Below are 15,135 nucleotides of genomic sequence, written 5' to 3' on the forward strand. Positions count from 1 at the left end.
TACATTCCGCGGTATAGCCTGAATTGACGGGATAAAGTCAGTCGCAGTTCCACTTCCAGTTGCAGTCATACACATATTCATACACGTATTCTCTATGTCTGTGTCTGTCTCTGTCTCTGTCTCGAGCAGTGAGCAGTGAGCAGTGAGCAGTGAGCAGTGAACAGTGTAGGGTGTAGGGTAGTCCTCACACTGAACATTGAGGAATGCCTCATCATTCATCATTCATTCATTTTAGACGCTACGGAACGGGATTACGTAAATCTCCCACGTATGGGTTTTGTCATTATTTTGGAATGATGACGTCGTTCCGTCCCGCCCTTTTCATTTTACAATTAACAATTATCAACAAGAAAAGATGAAAATTACAGGGTTTACATCGACAAACAACCAAGTTACTCCTTATGGGATCATCAGTGGAGTCTTACTCTCTCTCTCTCTCTCTCTCTCTCTCTCGTTCTGATTCATTCATTCACATTCATTCTTATCACTTCATCACTCTCTACTGCAATCTCATCACTCTCTACTGCAATCTCATCACAAACCTCACTATAAACACAATACAAACAACCGTATAATCTAGCATCAAATATCACATCACAATGGTTGACACTGTAAGTCATATCCCCTGGCCCCCATCCCCCGACCCCCGACCCCAAAATGAATATTGCCACCTAGAGCGAGATCATTCCGCTTACTTTCATATGCAAACCTTCACCTGCGCATCGTACTCGTCCCCGCCTTCCGATCTCCTTGTGACCACAAACACAAATCAACCGCCATAGTCCGCTCACATCAAAAGAGGACATCCCATCTTCTTCGGTTTATTACTCTTCTTCGCTTTCATCGAAGGTTGTATCACCGCTTGGCTTGGTGAGTTATTGATTCTTAATGCTATCGAGGTAGTGTCCGACTATTAGAGATGATTTTATGGCTGATCATCTAAATCTCTTCATTTGCATATACAGTCTCTAAATACAACAAGTGAGTATTCCAGAGCTGATGGCGGTTCGCTCTTTGGGCTGTTACTATTTATCATTTCAAATCCCGATCGACACCTTATGCTCAATCCTATCACTCGCCTTTCCTTTCCTTCTTTACACTTCCTACATCATACGACATGGGCTAATCCTTTTTCGTCTCGCAGCAATGACAGCTACCCCAACCACTCTATCCGAGATAGACTCAAGTTCTTGGTGTTCGTTTCATGGTGGACGGTCTTCTTTTCTGCTGCGTACATTGTAAGTCTCCCTTTGGTCTTGCACCCCAAGTGGCCTTGTCTTGATCGTTAGAGTGGATTAGCTGACTCGTTTTTCCTTTCGATTTCGATAGGCCGCTTTCTTCACTGCTTCCATGAGTTTCGTAGCTTCTATTGCCAGTCATTTAGCTTGGTTGGCGTTAACGTGAGTACTCGTTTCATCCATGAGAGTGAACATTTGGGGGTCAGTGCCATAGTGTCCTGTATCCTCAGTGCCCTCGCTCTATCCTATTCGATCACGATCTATTCATCCATGAGCTGATTGTACCTTTTGGATTATCACAGCTGGTTATTCTGGCTCGCTTCCACAGCATCTTTCACAGCCGCTCTGGGAGGTGGACAAAGATGTGGATCGTCCACTTTAACTTATTGTTCACAAAACGTTTCCGCCGAAGCTTTCGGTTGGATTGAAACCATCTTGATCTCCCTTGGTTTCGGTGCAATCTTGTTCATCGGTATTGGTGCCGTCAGACGAGGTGATAGATTAAGTGGTGAACTGGCTTAATCTATTCAATAGTCTTATTCAATAGCAAAGAAGAGCGCCAGATGGTGTATATAAACCAAAATGAAGGAAGAAAGTTGAAACGGACATTGCTGTGGTAGTTGATAAAGATGAGTTTAGGCGAATCTCCCGAATGTTGTTTATCTATCTCTCGCGATATATAACAAACAATAGGAGGAGGAGGAGGAGGATGACAAGGAGAAAAATGTTACAAATAATCTAAAAGGCATAATATCATTATAATATATATATATATTCAAATAATATATATTCAAATATAGCTATTCCTTTTTCAATAGCTTGCAAATCGAATCGAACCGAACCAGACCAAAGCCTTTTAGATACAGAATCACATGAATACACTTATAATGTTGACCGGATACTGGATGTTGTCATAGCATCTGGTGTTTTTCCCTGTTCCTTGGTCATCTGTCACTTCAGTCTACGTACATATGTATGACTTGTAATGCTTACGTAGAAACGATTCATGGGATTTGTTCGTTATTGTCCGTTGATCTCCATGACCGACGGTTGAAATGATATTCACCAAAGGGTATATAACTTGTGTTTTCAGGATATGATCGTCCATGATATGTTTCCCATATGGAAGGGGGGGGGAGGGGGGGGGGGGGGGGAGGGGGGGGGGGATTTCAAGGCACTTTTGGCGCTCACCTTTTCATTTGATGTTATCCCGGAACCTCGTATTCCCATTCCCAATATCTATTAATTCCCAATTGGCAGACTACGTGGGTGTTATTTTTGTCATTTTCGCGTTAAAAATGTCCAAAATTGTTGGCCGAATAGGAATGGAGGGGACACTTTGTTTTAGTCAGCGTCCAGTACCAATCATATTTATAATGGCATGTTACTACTATTGGACACTCCAACTGTGTATCCTTTCTTTTTAAAACATAAGACCACATATACCCATATCACTCTGTTCTTCTTTGATCTCTTTTCTCCTTCTCCTTCTCCTTCTCCTTCTTCTTCTTCTTCTGTGCACGATACATATTCACCTAACAATAATAGCCATCATCATCTCATCTAAAACTCTTTCTTCGGCTTGGTAAAGGATAATTTTATTGTATATAAATAAACATAAATCATATATCAGAATATCGGATTACGTCATCTCCCATTTACTGGAATTTCAAAGCTTTGACCAAGCACCGAGAACAAAAGAGATATTCAATATAAACTATTAAGGCCTCACACACGGGAAAGAGTGGAAGAAGATTGAACACATAAGATTGAACACATATAGCATTGGTGAAAAGTTGCAAGTCTTCAACGATGGGAGCTTTTGATGGGGCGTTCGATACGCTAAGAGGGGATCAAGTGAATCACGGATGTAAGTCCGTGTTTTCGAATCAGGTGGAGGATAGCTGGGACTGGTGGAATATCTCGAAGAGGGCCGCGGTCTGAGGTGTAGAGAGAGATTGATCTGTTGATGTTGATGTTGATGATGATATTGATGATGGAGCTGATCTTTGTGCTGTTCGTTGTCCAGTCTGGGGTGAACATACCAGTACTATAGATTGGTATGTGTCTTGTCTTTTACTGTATATATTTGTTACAAAATTTTGAATTCACTCACTGATCATATATAACTTTTTTTGTTTAGGTGCGAAAACAACTACGTCCATACACCCTATATAGCAGAAACGATAAATACATTAACGAATCTACCCAGTATACTACTAGGTTTATATGGCTGTTTATCAGTGATCAAAAATGGTTTACCGACAAGATTCGCTTTTTGTTATTTGGGCTTAAGTTTAATTGGGATTGGGAGTTTCGGCTTTCATATGAGTCTGAGGTGGGAATGGCAGTTGATGGACGAGCTGCCCATGGTGAGTTTCTGCCTTTGGGAAGGGGGTGGGCAGGGGGCGGTTTACAACCACCTCATATCTCCTCGACGAATGGACAAGTGCGAATATGGAAAAGAAGACGGTCATATCGATACAGTCGAGCTCGAGCAAATGACGATTCAGATCGGAAGGCTGATGAACCATTAAACCCCCCCGGCAGATATACGTCGTCTCATACGCCGCTTATCTCATATTGGAAACTTCACCAGGAATGGACTGGAGATTCGGGATCATAGGTGCTGCCATAATGATTTCATGGGATATATTCGTTACTATTTCCTAGTGAGTGATTTTCTGTTTTCTGTTTTACATCCTCCAAGTTCCAAATATAAATTAACCCTTCATCGAAATATAGTATATACCTGCCAAATCCAGTATATCATCAAATAGCATTCGCTATAATCCTCATATCAACCACGTTCAGAACGAGTTATCTGATCTATCAATTACCTTCAAACCATCCTTCAAAGGCGAAAATCGGTAACACAATGACATGGGGCGTGATCACTTTTGCCGTCGGTTTCGCCATTTGGAATGTCGATAATTTGTTTTGTACTTATTTGAGGGAAATAAGGAGTTTTTTAGGTCCTCTAGGTATTTTCGTTGAAGGTGAATTATTCGTATCTTGGTATTTAAAGCATAAGTTATGATGACTAATCACTGACCACTGATCACTGATTACCTATATACTCTTTTGTCTTCTATCGAAAAATCGAAAAAAAAAACAAAAAAAAAACCAGGCCACGCATATTGGCATTTGATGACTGGATATGGATCGTTCCTGATTTTCACTGCATCGATATGTGAGTCATCCTTGCTCCATCGTTTCTATCTATTCCAATACCTCTCGCGAGGTATCTACAATACACATGACTGCGACATTGAGCTGACGTTCTTTCTCCACCCCTAACCCTCCATCCAGTACTGCACCTCTGTATAAAAGTATCTCCAGACGCATATACGTTCAACGAAAAAGATATTTTCCCAGTTGTTTATCCCGTATCTTCTGCTCAACAAAAGAAGCTCAAGATCGACTCGAAACATAAACATAAACAGAATGGACATGCTTCTGTTGCTCAATAGGACGTATATTCTCCAGTGACGGTTGTACACAAGACATCACTGAATCAACGGAGATCGTTAATCTCGTTGGGGTCTAGAGGAACAGACAGACAAGGGGATCTCGCTCTTATACGAATCAAATATAATACAACTTCAACTTCCATCTAGCATTATCCTTTTTATAGTCATAATTCAACACCATTTCCAATTAGAGATAGCATCACATCTCATGACTCGTATAGATAGTAGAATGATAATCATCACACATGCATCCATAGAGATACAATCAGTGCTCTCGATATGACTTGAACTGCCACTTCACCGTGTCTGTTCCAAACACGCGTAAATGGACATTTTCATTGATTTTACCTTCTGGCACAAGTTGCCTCATTTCCCACTTGTCATTGCTCATAGCTTCTCCTACTTGCTTCCAAGCAAGTACCCATAGCGGAAAGCGGAACACATAGCCCCAGGATACAACGATAGATAATGACATAGAATTCAATCCGAGAAAGTTAAAACCTGCACGATACTCCCCACGAACACAAGACACAAAACACAAAACACCAAACAGAAAACATAAGACACCAAAAGGTTCTCCTTCATTCGCATATCGCCCTAAAATGTCGTTAATCCAAGCTCAGCCACTACCACAACGAGATTCTACCAATGCACCTTCCAGAACGACATCAGCGCCCGTCTCAGTAAGCTCATTTTCATTTCTGAACCTAATTGTACAAGAGTGTTATCAAAATCAGCTCACAACTCATTGCACACTCTTGATTAGCCTTTGGTGAAGATTGAAAAACAATATAGGGTGAGTCGACTTGCTTTCTGAACTGTCTTTACCGACACCAGGGAGAGTATCATATATACCTATATGAGATACTGTGTCTTTCTTCGAAAAACTCGTAACAGAGAATAGTCATTTAGACATATCGAATCATTGCGACTATATAGCTAATCTGATTCGAATCCGATTGGAAACAAATTACCATTAGGCATTCCTGTCAAAAAGATATATATCATTCGCATGGAGATCAGGAATATGGATAACGTCAATATTATCATCATCTATATTCTTATACACAGGTGAGTTAGAGATTCATTGCAACAAAAAGAATAACACGGTTCACTGTATTATGTATTAGATCTGAAAGATCGCTAATGTGACATGTGCTATGGTTTTATTGTTTTACAGGATCATTTGGTAAAATACCTTTGGCCATTCTGTTTTCATTACCTGTTTTCGTATCTCTAGCTCTATTGCTGAGGGTTAGGAAATCGTATATTACCCGTGAGTGCTCAGAACCATCATTATAGAGTGATCACTACTATCTGGATGGCTCGAATTTGGTATAACATCTCTACGCATCCATCCTTTGATGCCCACCCAATCATTCACTCCCGACTTCATATAGTATCACTCGATAGTCAGTAAAGTACACTGCTTACCCCAAATTCTGTATATGCTATATTAGAACCACCAAAACCTATCCCTCGATCAACGATATCAGGTCTTATCATATCTTCAATATGGAACGAAAGATCCATCACACTCTTATTCACTTATGCAGTTTACAGCTTGACTATTTCGAACGTATGGTGTACCCTAGTCGGCACTGACAAACTAGCTCTTTTCAATCCTACTACGTGAGTGACACCTCATCCTCTGAATCGCTCGGCGGGAACAAGGTTGTTCCCAATTTTCATGAAGAAGACAATACCCGTGTCACTCAGTCACTCAGTCAGCCAGCTGATGCAAAAGATCGTACTCAAATTAGTCGAAATAAACTCGCTTTAAACGAAAGAAGGATCGTCCTATGTTCGTCCAATTTGATCCTCTTCCTTTTCTTGGGAAGCAAAGATATCTTCGGTGTCGGTGATAAATTGAGACCTACTTGGCCGCAAAAGAAGGTTAGTCCATTCAACTCGTAGTACGAAAGCGCATCAAATCATAACGCTGAAACACCGATTGATAATCCTTCTTTTTGGATAGATCCCATTCGCTCGAGCAGTCCAAAATTCCATTTTTGATAATCTCACTTTTGACACTTCCAACTCATTGTCCACAACGCTCATATGGTCAACCCTCGTTCCCTTTGCTTACAAGTTGGTACTAAGAAGCTATGTTTGGAAATGGGTTAATTGGAGAATATGGGCTTTGTTCTTTCGGTACGTCACTTGTCTGCATTCACTTGATAGGAAAAATGGCTTTCTTGATATTCTTCAAAATCATACTGTATCATTCTATATCGTACTATTTGATACTGATTTGACTATGACTGAACAGACCATTCATTGGCTCTTTTGCGAGACCGTCCACGCGAGCTCCTGGTGCATGGTCGTTAGCACCTCAACTACTGGTATTGGATCTAGTAGCTTTGATAATATTACAGTTACCGGTGAAAGCTATGATGCCTTATGTCACTCAAGTCAGTTCTCAGAATCAAAGTTTAGACGATGGACAGCTGACGGAAAAATTATTAGCCTCTCAACTTTGACGCTTTTTACAAGAAATCACCTCTGACACCTGAAAGATACCTGATCACCGCTCTCAAATCTCAAGATCCATATTACCTAGTGAGTTCGAGCTGATAAGCACATATCAACCATGAAGCTATTGGACTGATCGAATTATCACTTAGCAATTTACATTGATGGAACTTTTACGAATCTCTCACATCCCCTCACATCGAAAGGCCTTGTTCTCCGATGTGTCCAAATCTCCCAATCTCATCATCGAATTATGGCAAGAACTTCTACTCCAACTAGGACAAGTTAACGTATCGCTCTCTTCGGCTATTCCATCTCAAGATTCACCACCAACCTCGTCTACTCCATCAAGACCCAATGCGCCAGATCCTAGATCAATCCCGATCAGACAAGCGGATATCTTCAGACCTATAACTAAAAAACAATCTACATACGGGCTGAAAGAAGTATTAGATGGACCTATAAAATCGATACCTCCGGCACCCATAGCAAAAGCGACAGAAGTGACTAATTTAGCCGTATCGAAAATCGAACAAGTACAGTCTCAAGTAGTGGGTAAAATCGAAACTACCCCGATTGGAGAAACCGTTTTAAAAGAAACTAGAGGTTGGAAAAAGGGTTTCTATGAGTGGATAGGTCAAGATTGGGCTAAAAGAGGTCTGAAAAACAATGCCAAAGATTGGTTATTAGCTCAAAGAATAATTGAAAGTAAGTAGTTCATTTGAACTTTTTTTCCCTTCTATTGTTGTTTTGTATGAGCTGATGTTGACCATTTGTGCCAATCGCAGTAATGACCACTCTGGCTATAGCATCAATAGAAGAAGATACGTATGGATATATTCAGCAAGTGCTTCCTGCTTCCCTAGAAGCTATAGTCCGATTACGATCATCGATCATGTCGTTAGAAGCGAGATTGAGCTACCAAGCTGGTATTCTGGGTCAAGGGAGGGAAGGTGCCATTAGAGAAGTAGGAACAGAGTTGAGTATAGCTAGAGGGGGTGAGTTATCGCTCATATCACGTTGCGCATTCCGTCATGATGGCGAATCTGACAGCTGACTCTCGATCCTTGCGCAGCATGCGAAAATGCAATCAGGCGGATAGGAGAGAAATTCGGACCTACGTTAGGTGCATTCCGATTCGCCCCTTCTATAGCTCAAGCTTTGGGAAATATCTGCAAGTCTTGATAGACATTATAGCATGGAGAAAGAACATCATGAACGGAGGGAAATAGCCACATTAGCATGCATTGCAATCATCACTTATCAATCCAAGAACACATCCCTTTTGCATTGAGTGCTCGTAGTATTAATGTGAAGATTTGTTCTTATACGCTCGAATACACGTGAATGCCTTTTTCACGTTTGATTTTTCCATTTGGGACGCGTCGTAGCGTAACATCCCATTCAATGATGTTTCAGCTGTCATTCATCTCTCAACCTCATATTCTAGTCTGCACTCCTGACCATGTCACACCACAACAATTGAGTGCAGTGTAAGCTTGATCGATGGACCTCATGACATGATGCTGTGACATCCGACACATCCAACACATCTCTCATCATCGCATCGCTACTCCTTGGCCCATCATTCATCGCTTCAAACCGCTCGTAATTCGGAGCTCCATCATTCGCACGGTCCTTCATTCCTCCTTCTTCATTCGAGGTCACTCAGTAAAGACGACGAGAAAAGTACTTTTATCACTGCTTACCAGTGTCATCACTTCGACTCTCGACTTGTTCAAATATCACCACTACCTCTTCTCTCATCTGACTTGAGCTCACACCCGACGACTTCGGAGTCTCAGCATGCAACATGGCCGCCGCCGTCGCACTGTCGAATTATCAGCTGGGGGATGTGATAGGCAGAGGAGCCAGTGGATCGGTCTACAGGGCACTCAACTTTCTGACGGGAGAGACAGTAGCCATAAAATCAATCTCACTACTATCTTTATCATCGACATCATCGTCTGATTCACCATCATCACCACTAAATGATATCATGTCAGAGATTGATTTATTGAAGAATCTCAATCATCCCAATATAGTCAAATACAAAGGATTCGCAAGAGATAAAGAAAACCTGTTCATCGTATTGGAATATTGTGAAAACGGTTCACTGCAAAGTATCTTGAAGAAATTCGGTAAATTTCCTGAAAGTCTGATAGCTGTTTACATACATCAGGTGTTGGAAGGATTGATCTATTTACATGAACAAGGTGTCATTCATCGTGATATAAAAGGAGCGAACATATTAACGAACAAAGATGGTTCTGTGAAATTAGCTGATTTTGGCGTTTCTTCAAGATCTTCAATACCCATATCATCAACAAATTCAACTTCAATTTCAACACCAAATGCAACCTCGATTTCAACTTCAAACTCAAACTCAACCTCAAATATAGAGAAAGAAAATGAAAATCAAGTAGTCGGTTCACCATACTGGATGGCACCTGAAGTCATTGAACAAAATGGTGCTTCGACTTCAAGTGATATTTGGTCAGTGGGATGTGTAGTCGTTGAATTATTACAAGGTAAACCTCCTTATGGTGATCTAGCTCCAATGCAAGCTCTGTGGAGAATCGTTCAAGATGAAAGTATGAAGATACCTGATGGTGCAAGTCCGGTGAGTGATTTATATTTTGTTCCTACACGCAGAACGCTCATCTTTCAACAACTTTTTCCCATGTACCCTTCCCCAAACCCCTAGATCGTCAAAGATTTTCTGTATCACTGTTTTCAGAAAGATCCAAATCTTCGAGTATCAGCGAAAAAGCTACTTCGTCATCCATGGATGATGAGCGTCAAGAGATCCACCGAATCAGTCAATCCCCCTTCGCAGCCCAGATCAGTGACTACTGGTAATGGTAATGCTAGTTGTAATGGGAGCAGACCTCACTCCCGCGCTGGATCTCAAAGAATATCATCAGGAGGCAAAGATACCGTTCGATCTAAAGAGGAAAAGAACCGCGACAACGCGGGATCAAGTAATGTATCCAGTTCAGGATCAGGGGGTGGTGGAACGGTTAGAGCCAAGAAACCTATGACTGTATATGATGAGGCTGTTCAAAGAGTTCAAGAATGGAATGAAGCTCTAAATGGTGTGTATCAATCTACTGATACTTTCCCTGAAATGCGATATGTCCATGAGCCGATGCTGACATACAAAATTCTGGTCGTGTAGCCTCGCCAAAAGCCATGGCAACTATGAGGAAATTACCACTGCCTCAACCGCGTAAACAATCGGTATCAAACGTACGTCAAAGAGGTGAATCAAATGGTCCTATTCCCATGGGACAAGGTTTTTTCGCTTTGCCATCAAGATCATCAGGTGAATCAATATCTTCTCAATTCCAATTACCTCAATCCGGGTCAGCATCAGGATCAAACTCAGGTTCAGGATTGAAATCGCAACCTTCTCATCCTCAATCTGGTATGTTGGGCAAAAATTTACATGTCAGCGATGTACTTAATAGAGCGAAAGAAACTGAAAGTAATGGTGAAAGTTGGGATGATGATTTCGCTTCAGATATCACTCTATCCAAAAAATTAGGTCGTAAGTGTATCACTGATCAACGCCATAGAAGGTAATTCCGCTGACTAAGCGATCCATATCATAGACCGCCGAGAAGAATCTACAGTAAACGAAGATATCAATCAAAAGACCTTGAGACCTACTAAATCACCTGTATTACCTATGAAACCCCTTTCTTCATTATCGTTGAAAGGGCAAAATACGATAACAACTACCACAGATTTCACTCAGAAAAGTCATGATGACGATTACTCTGATATCGGTCTGGGAGAGGATGAATCTGGTTTAGAAAGTAAATTGAGAAAGCTGAAAGTTAGTTGAATGTGTATACGGATATGCCGCGTAAGCCCAAAGCTGATCGTGTCCTTGAATAGCTGAGATCTCAAGGAAGGAGAGGATTGATGCATCCTGACGATATACATAAAATACCATTATCACCTCAGCCGTCGTCAGCACACCAAAAAGCCCTTTCAACGCCATCAAAGCACACCACACTGAATGCCACACCCACATCTAAGTCGCAAGTGCGCTCACCGCCTTCCTCAAGACAAAATTCATTGAGAAGCAAGGGTGCGACCACACCTGGAGGCACGGAGATTAGTGAAAATACAGTAGAGTTGAATAAATATATGGAACAAGAAGAGGATTATGAAGATATATTCGAAGGTGTACATCCTTCTCAAGCTAGTGGTGGGTTACTCGCACCACCCAATTCGTAACCTATTTTATACTGATTATAGCGAATGATTGCAGGCTCAAAAGTCCAGCCACATTCACTTCAACTTACTCGAAGATCAAATATCTCATGGGAATCAGACGAATTGGATGACGATCAAGATCCATTTGCCGAGATTGAAGATGATTTCGTCACTGAAGACCTGGAAGCTATCTTACTTAGAGATAAGAGAGCTACACTATGTTCCAATGTAAACAAGCTAGTAGCGGGCTTGACACCGAATACCCCACATATGGTATTGAAACAAGGCTGTGACGAACTCGTGAGTCAGATGGTTTACATCAAGTAGTATGATATTAACGATAAATCCTGAAATGTTAGTTGTCATTACTGGAGAATACACCCCGTGAAATGGGTCTGGAAGCTCATTTTGTAGCTCAGCATGGAATGTTAGCGTGAGTATACTGCAAGACTCTCAAGAAGAATTGTTACATTATGCTCATAACCTTGTGTTGGATAGGATCCTCGAGGTACTTGAGTCGAGACTAAGTAGAGACGTAGCTGTACGATTATTAAAAATCGTCAACTTGGTGAGTATCCCGTAGGCTATGTCTGCAATCGATTTTTTTCGGGCGGGAAGCCAAAAAACTGAAAGCTGACATGATCACAGATCGTCACTTCAGATGTAGAGATGCTAGAATCATTCTGTCTCATTGGTGGGATACCCGTCATCATCGTAAGTATCTCTCTTTTTGAACACCGACTTGTCTCCCCTCATGATCAGCTGCACATCCCTTTGTTGACGATTCCTGCAATCCAATTTAGCCGTTCACATCGAAGAAGCATTCTCTGGAAACGAGGTTAGAAGCTTCAACCTTCATCCAGCAGCTCACTAGCTCAGCATTGACTTTGCAAATGTTCATCTCGTATGTCAAATCTATCTATCCTGGATACTTGCTCACAGCAATCATAATCTGACTGATCTTGTAACATCAATAGCTGTCGAGGACTCCGTATACTTGTTGAGCTTTTAGATGAAGATTACGCTCTGAATAAAACTCTCGTGCTATCTTCTTTAGAAGGTATATCATCAGTGTTCGAATTACAGTCACCTACGCCAAAACCTGATTTCGTAAGGATGTTCGTTAGAGAAGGTATACTGGATCCACTGTCTACAGCTATCCTATCGATCCTCAAAGATGATGACATCGCAGTGAAAGAAGAACATTCTGATGACATGAAAGAAGAATTGGAAATCGCTTCTTCGCGTACTGTTAATACGTTATTACTATTTTGTCAGGTGGCTCAAGGTGATCAGAGAGTAAGAGACAGTTTCGCGAATAGAAGTATAATGTCCCGTGAGTGATCGTTTGCCTATGAAATAAAACCGTTTACTTTACTCCTTGGAATTGCTGGTTTGTAATACCGCGATTTGCTTGATCTGGGGTTGTGCAGAGGTTGCGAGGGAGAAAGGGAGGAACAGCACATGCTGATCACTATCACAATATAGGTCTGCTCAAAGCGTGTGATTTGTTGAGCGGAAAAGCTTTGGTAACAGCTATCAAAGCTATCAAGCATCTTTCCACCTCACCTCAATTGATTGAGATCTTACAAAATTCCAATGCCATGGAAGTCTTAGTGGGAGTCTTAGCTAGGAATATGAAAGGTGTACATTCTTCTGTAAGTAAACTCTCACCGCAAATGCGTTCACGGCGCTGATTGTCCTGACGACATTATTTACAATCCCACTAGGATATAAGTTCAAACCTATTCCAAACAATCTATTCAATGACTAGATTGTCCAAATCACGTCAAGAAGAAGCTGCATCAAGTGGTATAATACCATTATTGAAGAAAGTAGTTCAGTCGAAATCGCAATTAAAAGGATTCGCTCTACCGATATTCTGTGATCTGGCTAATGCGGGTAAGGTCAGTAGGAGATTACTTTGGAAATATGAAGGGATGAATCGTGAGTAAATTTGCAGCCATTTACTAGGTATATGATCTTCACGTGGCGATCTATCTGGTCTCGATAGCACAGGACTGATCCTTGCTTTCCAGTATACCTCGACTTACTTTCAGATCCGTATTGGCAAGTATCTGCCCTGGATGCCATCTTGACTTGGTAAGTTGTTATCTTTCAATCCTCCAAGCTGATTGAGCGCTGACGAGTAGACGTCTTGTGTAAATCAAGGATGCAAGATGAAACAGCTAGAGTTGAAGATGTCTTACTGGAACAGTCAGCCTCGGACAGCCTGGCCAGATGTTTCGTCCAAGCTTCCGGCGTGTCCTTCGAGGGGATTCTGGATCCGTGAGTTCGCAGTTAACGAAGCTTCAAGAATGATGCTCTGGTTGCATACGTCGAGCGTGACCTTAGCTGAAAACTTTCCTTCCTTTTCTCAGATTCCTCAAAATACTTCGATTATCGGCTTCTTTGACGTCTTCCATATCACATCCACCATTTTACGCCCGACTAGCAGAGACACTTGAGAAATCTACAAAAGCAGTGATCAAGTTGAACCTATTACGACTGACTAAAGTGGTTTGTGAAGCTCATCCTGATCGAGCTACTCTGGTCTCCAGATTCGGTTTAGCAGATATAATAGACAGGTTAAGTAGACAGGATACCGCTGTACTTGTTAGAGAATTAGCAAAAGAAGTCCTGCCTGGTCTGTTATTCGGTAACGATTCACCTGATCCATTGGCTTTATCGAGACTTGATAAATCAAGAGAACGAAATGATTCGGGTGTAAAGAGTAGAGCGGGAGAATTGGTTTATGGCAATGGGATAAGTAAGAATATGAGGCGAACGTATTCTGAAAATGGCGTTTCCAGTAATACTACTACTATTTCTACCACTGCGAATGATCCATCGACATCGAATAATGATCGTCAACAACCATCGACAATAAGATCCATATCTTCAATAGATGGTGGGATCGTACAACAGAAATCAACGTTATCTCGATCAGTCTCAATCTCAACTTCTACATCCAAAAATTCAAGATCAGAAATCGATAAACAGAAAATGCCACCTCCTCCCATACCTCTGAATGTTCAACTAGGACTTCCCACCACAGCTACATCTACATCTACCGGTACTTCAGGAGTACCAGGGGCGACAGGTGGACATGGAGAGAGACCAAAACATAAAAGGAAAATATCAAGGAATCAATTACGGTAAGTTTTGACGTGTATTTGACTTTCCCTTATTAAGAAGAGGTGGAACCTCATGTCTGTGATCCCTCAGAGACTTTCAGCTACCTCTCTCAGGTTTGGCGTTCACTCAGAAGCGAATTGACAGCTGATGATGACTTCATGACGTCTTTGACACGTGTAGAGAAGTACAATGGCAGACTGACGAAAATGGGAAAATCAAAAGTGTCAGAACACCAAGTAAACTAGTTGGATATACTGTCGAGTAAGATATCTCACGAGAGACTGGATAGCTCATTACGGCTAGACTACTCTTGGCGATCCAAGGACGGAAGAAAGTAGCTTTTAAGGGGTGGGTCAGTATTCTATTGTATTTTTTCGGAAATCCACATTTTGTACATTATCACATAGTTTTATGGTGCTTTGCTATAGGCTGAACACATACACTCTCATTGACTGATACCTTGCATTTCTGATACGTTTCACAATCATTCGACATCCCTATATTACCTATGCATGTATAGTGTGTTCATAATCCAATTGTGAAACGGTATCAATGCATGAGCCATGATTTTTCTATCTACA

At 41.4% G+C, this 15,135-nt stretch overlaps 4 protein-coding genes across 4 annotated transcripts; all 4 read left to right on the plus strand.

Moving 5' to 3' along the window:
- Positions 1 to 599: 599 nt before the first annotated feature.
- Positions 600 to 1,760, plus strand: IL334_004619 (uncharacterized protein; the record flags this gene model as incomplete). Its single annotated transcript, XM_062936336.1, has 6 exons — positions 600 to 611; positions 783 to 870; positions 966 to 981; positions 1,145 to 1,238; positions 1,330 to 1,400; positions 1,541 to 1,760. 6 exons carry the CDS (start codon positions 600 to 602, stop codon positions 1,758 to 1,760), a joined length of 501 nt encoding a protein of 166 aa, XP_062792387.1.
- A 1,290-nt stretch (positions 1,761 to 3,050) lies between these two features.
- On the plus strand, positions 3,051 to 4,711 carry IL334_004620 (uncharacterized protein; the record flags this gene model as incomplete). Its single annotated transcript, XM_062936337.1, has 7 exons — positions 3,051 to 3,108; positions 3,268 to 3,298; positions 3,382 to 3,610; positions 3,789 to 3,910; positions 3,984 to 4,237; positions 4,369 to 4,431; positions 4,551 to 4,711. The coding sequence occupies 7 exons, from the start codon at positions 3,051 to 3,053 to the stop codon at positions 4,709 to 4,711; spliced, it is 918 nt and encodes a 305-aa protein (XP_062792388.1).
- A 602-nt stretch (positions 4,712 to 5,313) lies between these two features.
- On the plus strand, positions 5,314 to 8,371 carry IL334_004621 (uncharacterized protein; the record flags this gene model as incomplete). Its single annotated transcript, XM_062936338.1, has 12 exons — positions 5,314 to 5,394; positions 5,478 to 5,507; positions 5,692 to 5,782; positions 5,892 to 5,987; positions 6,172 to 6,343; positions 6,475 to 6,607; positions 6,690 to 6,865; positions 6,984 to 7,125; positions 7,181 to 7,273; positions 7,339 to 7,894; positions 7,975 to 8,184; positions 8,262 to 8,371. The coding sequence occupies 12 exons, from the start codon at positions 5,314 to 5,316 to the stop codon at positions 8,369 to 8,371; spliced, it is 1,890 nt and encodes a 629-aa protein (XP_062792389.1).
- Positions 8,372 to 8,999: 628 nt separating this feature from the next.
- Positions 9,000 to 14,819, plus strand: IL334_004622 (uncharacterized protein; the record flags this gene model as incomplete). The annotated part of the gene is made up of 17 exons (XM_062936339.1): positions 9,000 to 9,809; positions 9,894 to 10,284; positions 10,368 to 10,739; positions 10,804 to 11,030; positions 11,093 to 11,408; positions 11,472 to 11,716; positions 11,776 to 11,849; positions 11,915 to 11,984; positions 12,065 to 12,130; positions 12,220 to 12,320; positions 12,394 to 12,752; positions 12,905 to 13,074; positions 13,147 to 13,363; positions 13,456 to 13,519; positions 13,589 to 13,705; positions 13,798 to 14,574; positions 14,735 to 14,819. 17 exons carry the CDS (start codon positions 9,000 to 9,002, stop codon positions 14,817 to 14,819), a joined length of 4,461 nt encoding a protein of 1,486 aa, XP_062792390.1.
- Between the last annotated feature and the right edge of the window lie 316 nt (positions 14,820 to 15,135).

Source organism: Kwoniella shivajii, chromosome 6, assembly GCF_035658355.1.
Source record: "Kwoniella shivajii chromosome 6, complete sequence".
In the NCBI taxonomy this organism is placed as follows: Eukaryota; Fungi; Basidiomycota; class Tremellomycetes; order Tremellales; family Cryptococcaceae; genus Kwoniella; species Kwoniella shivajii.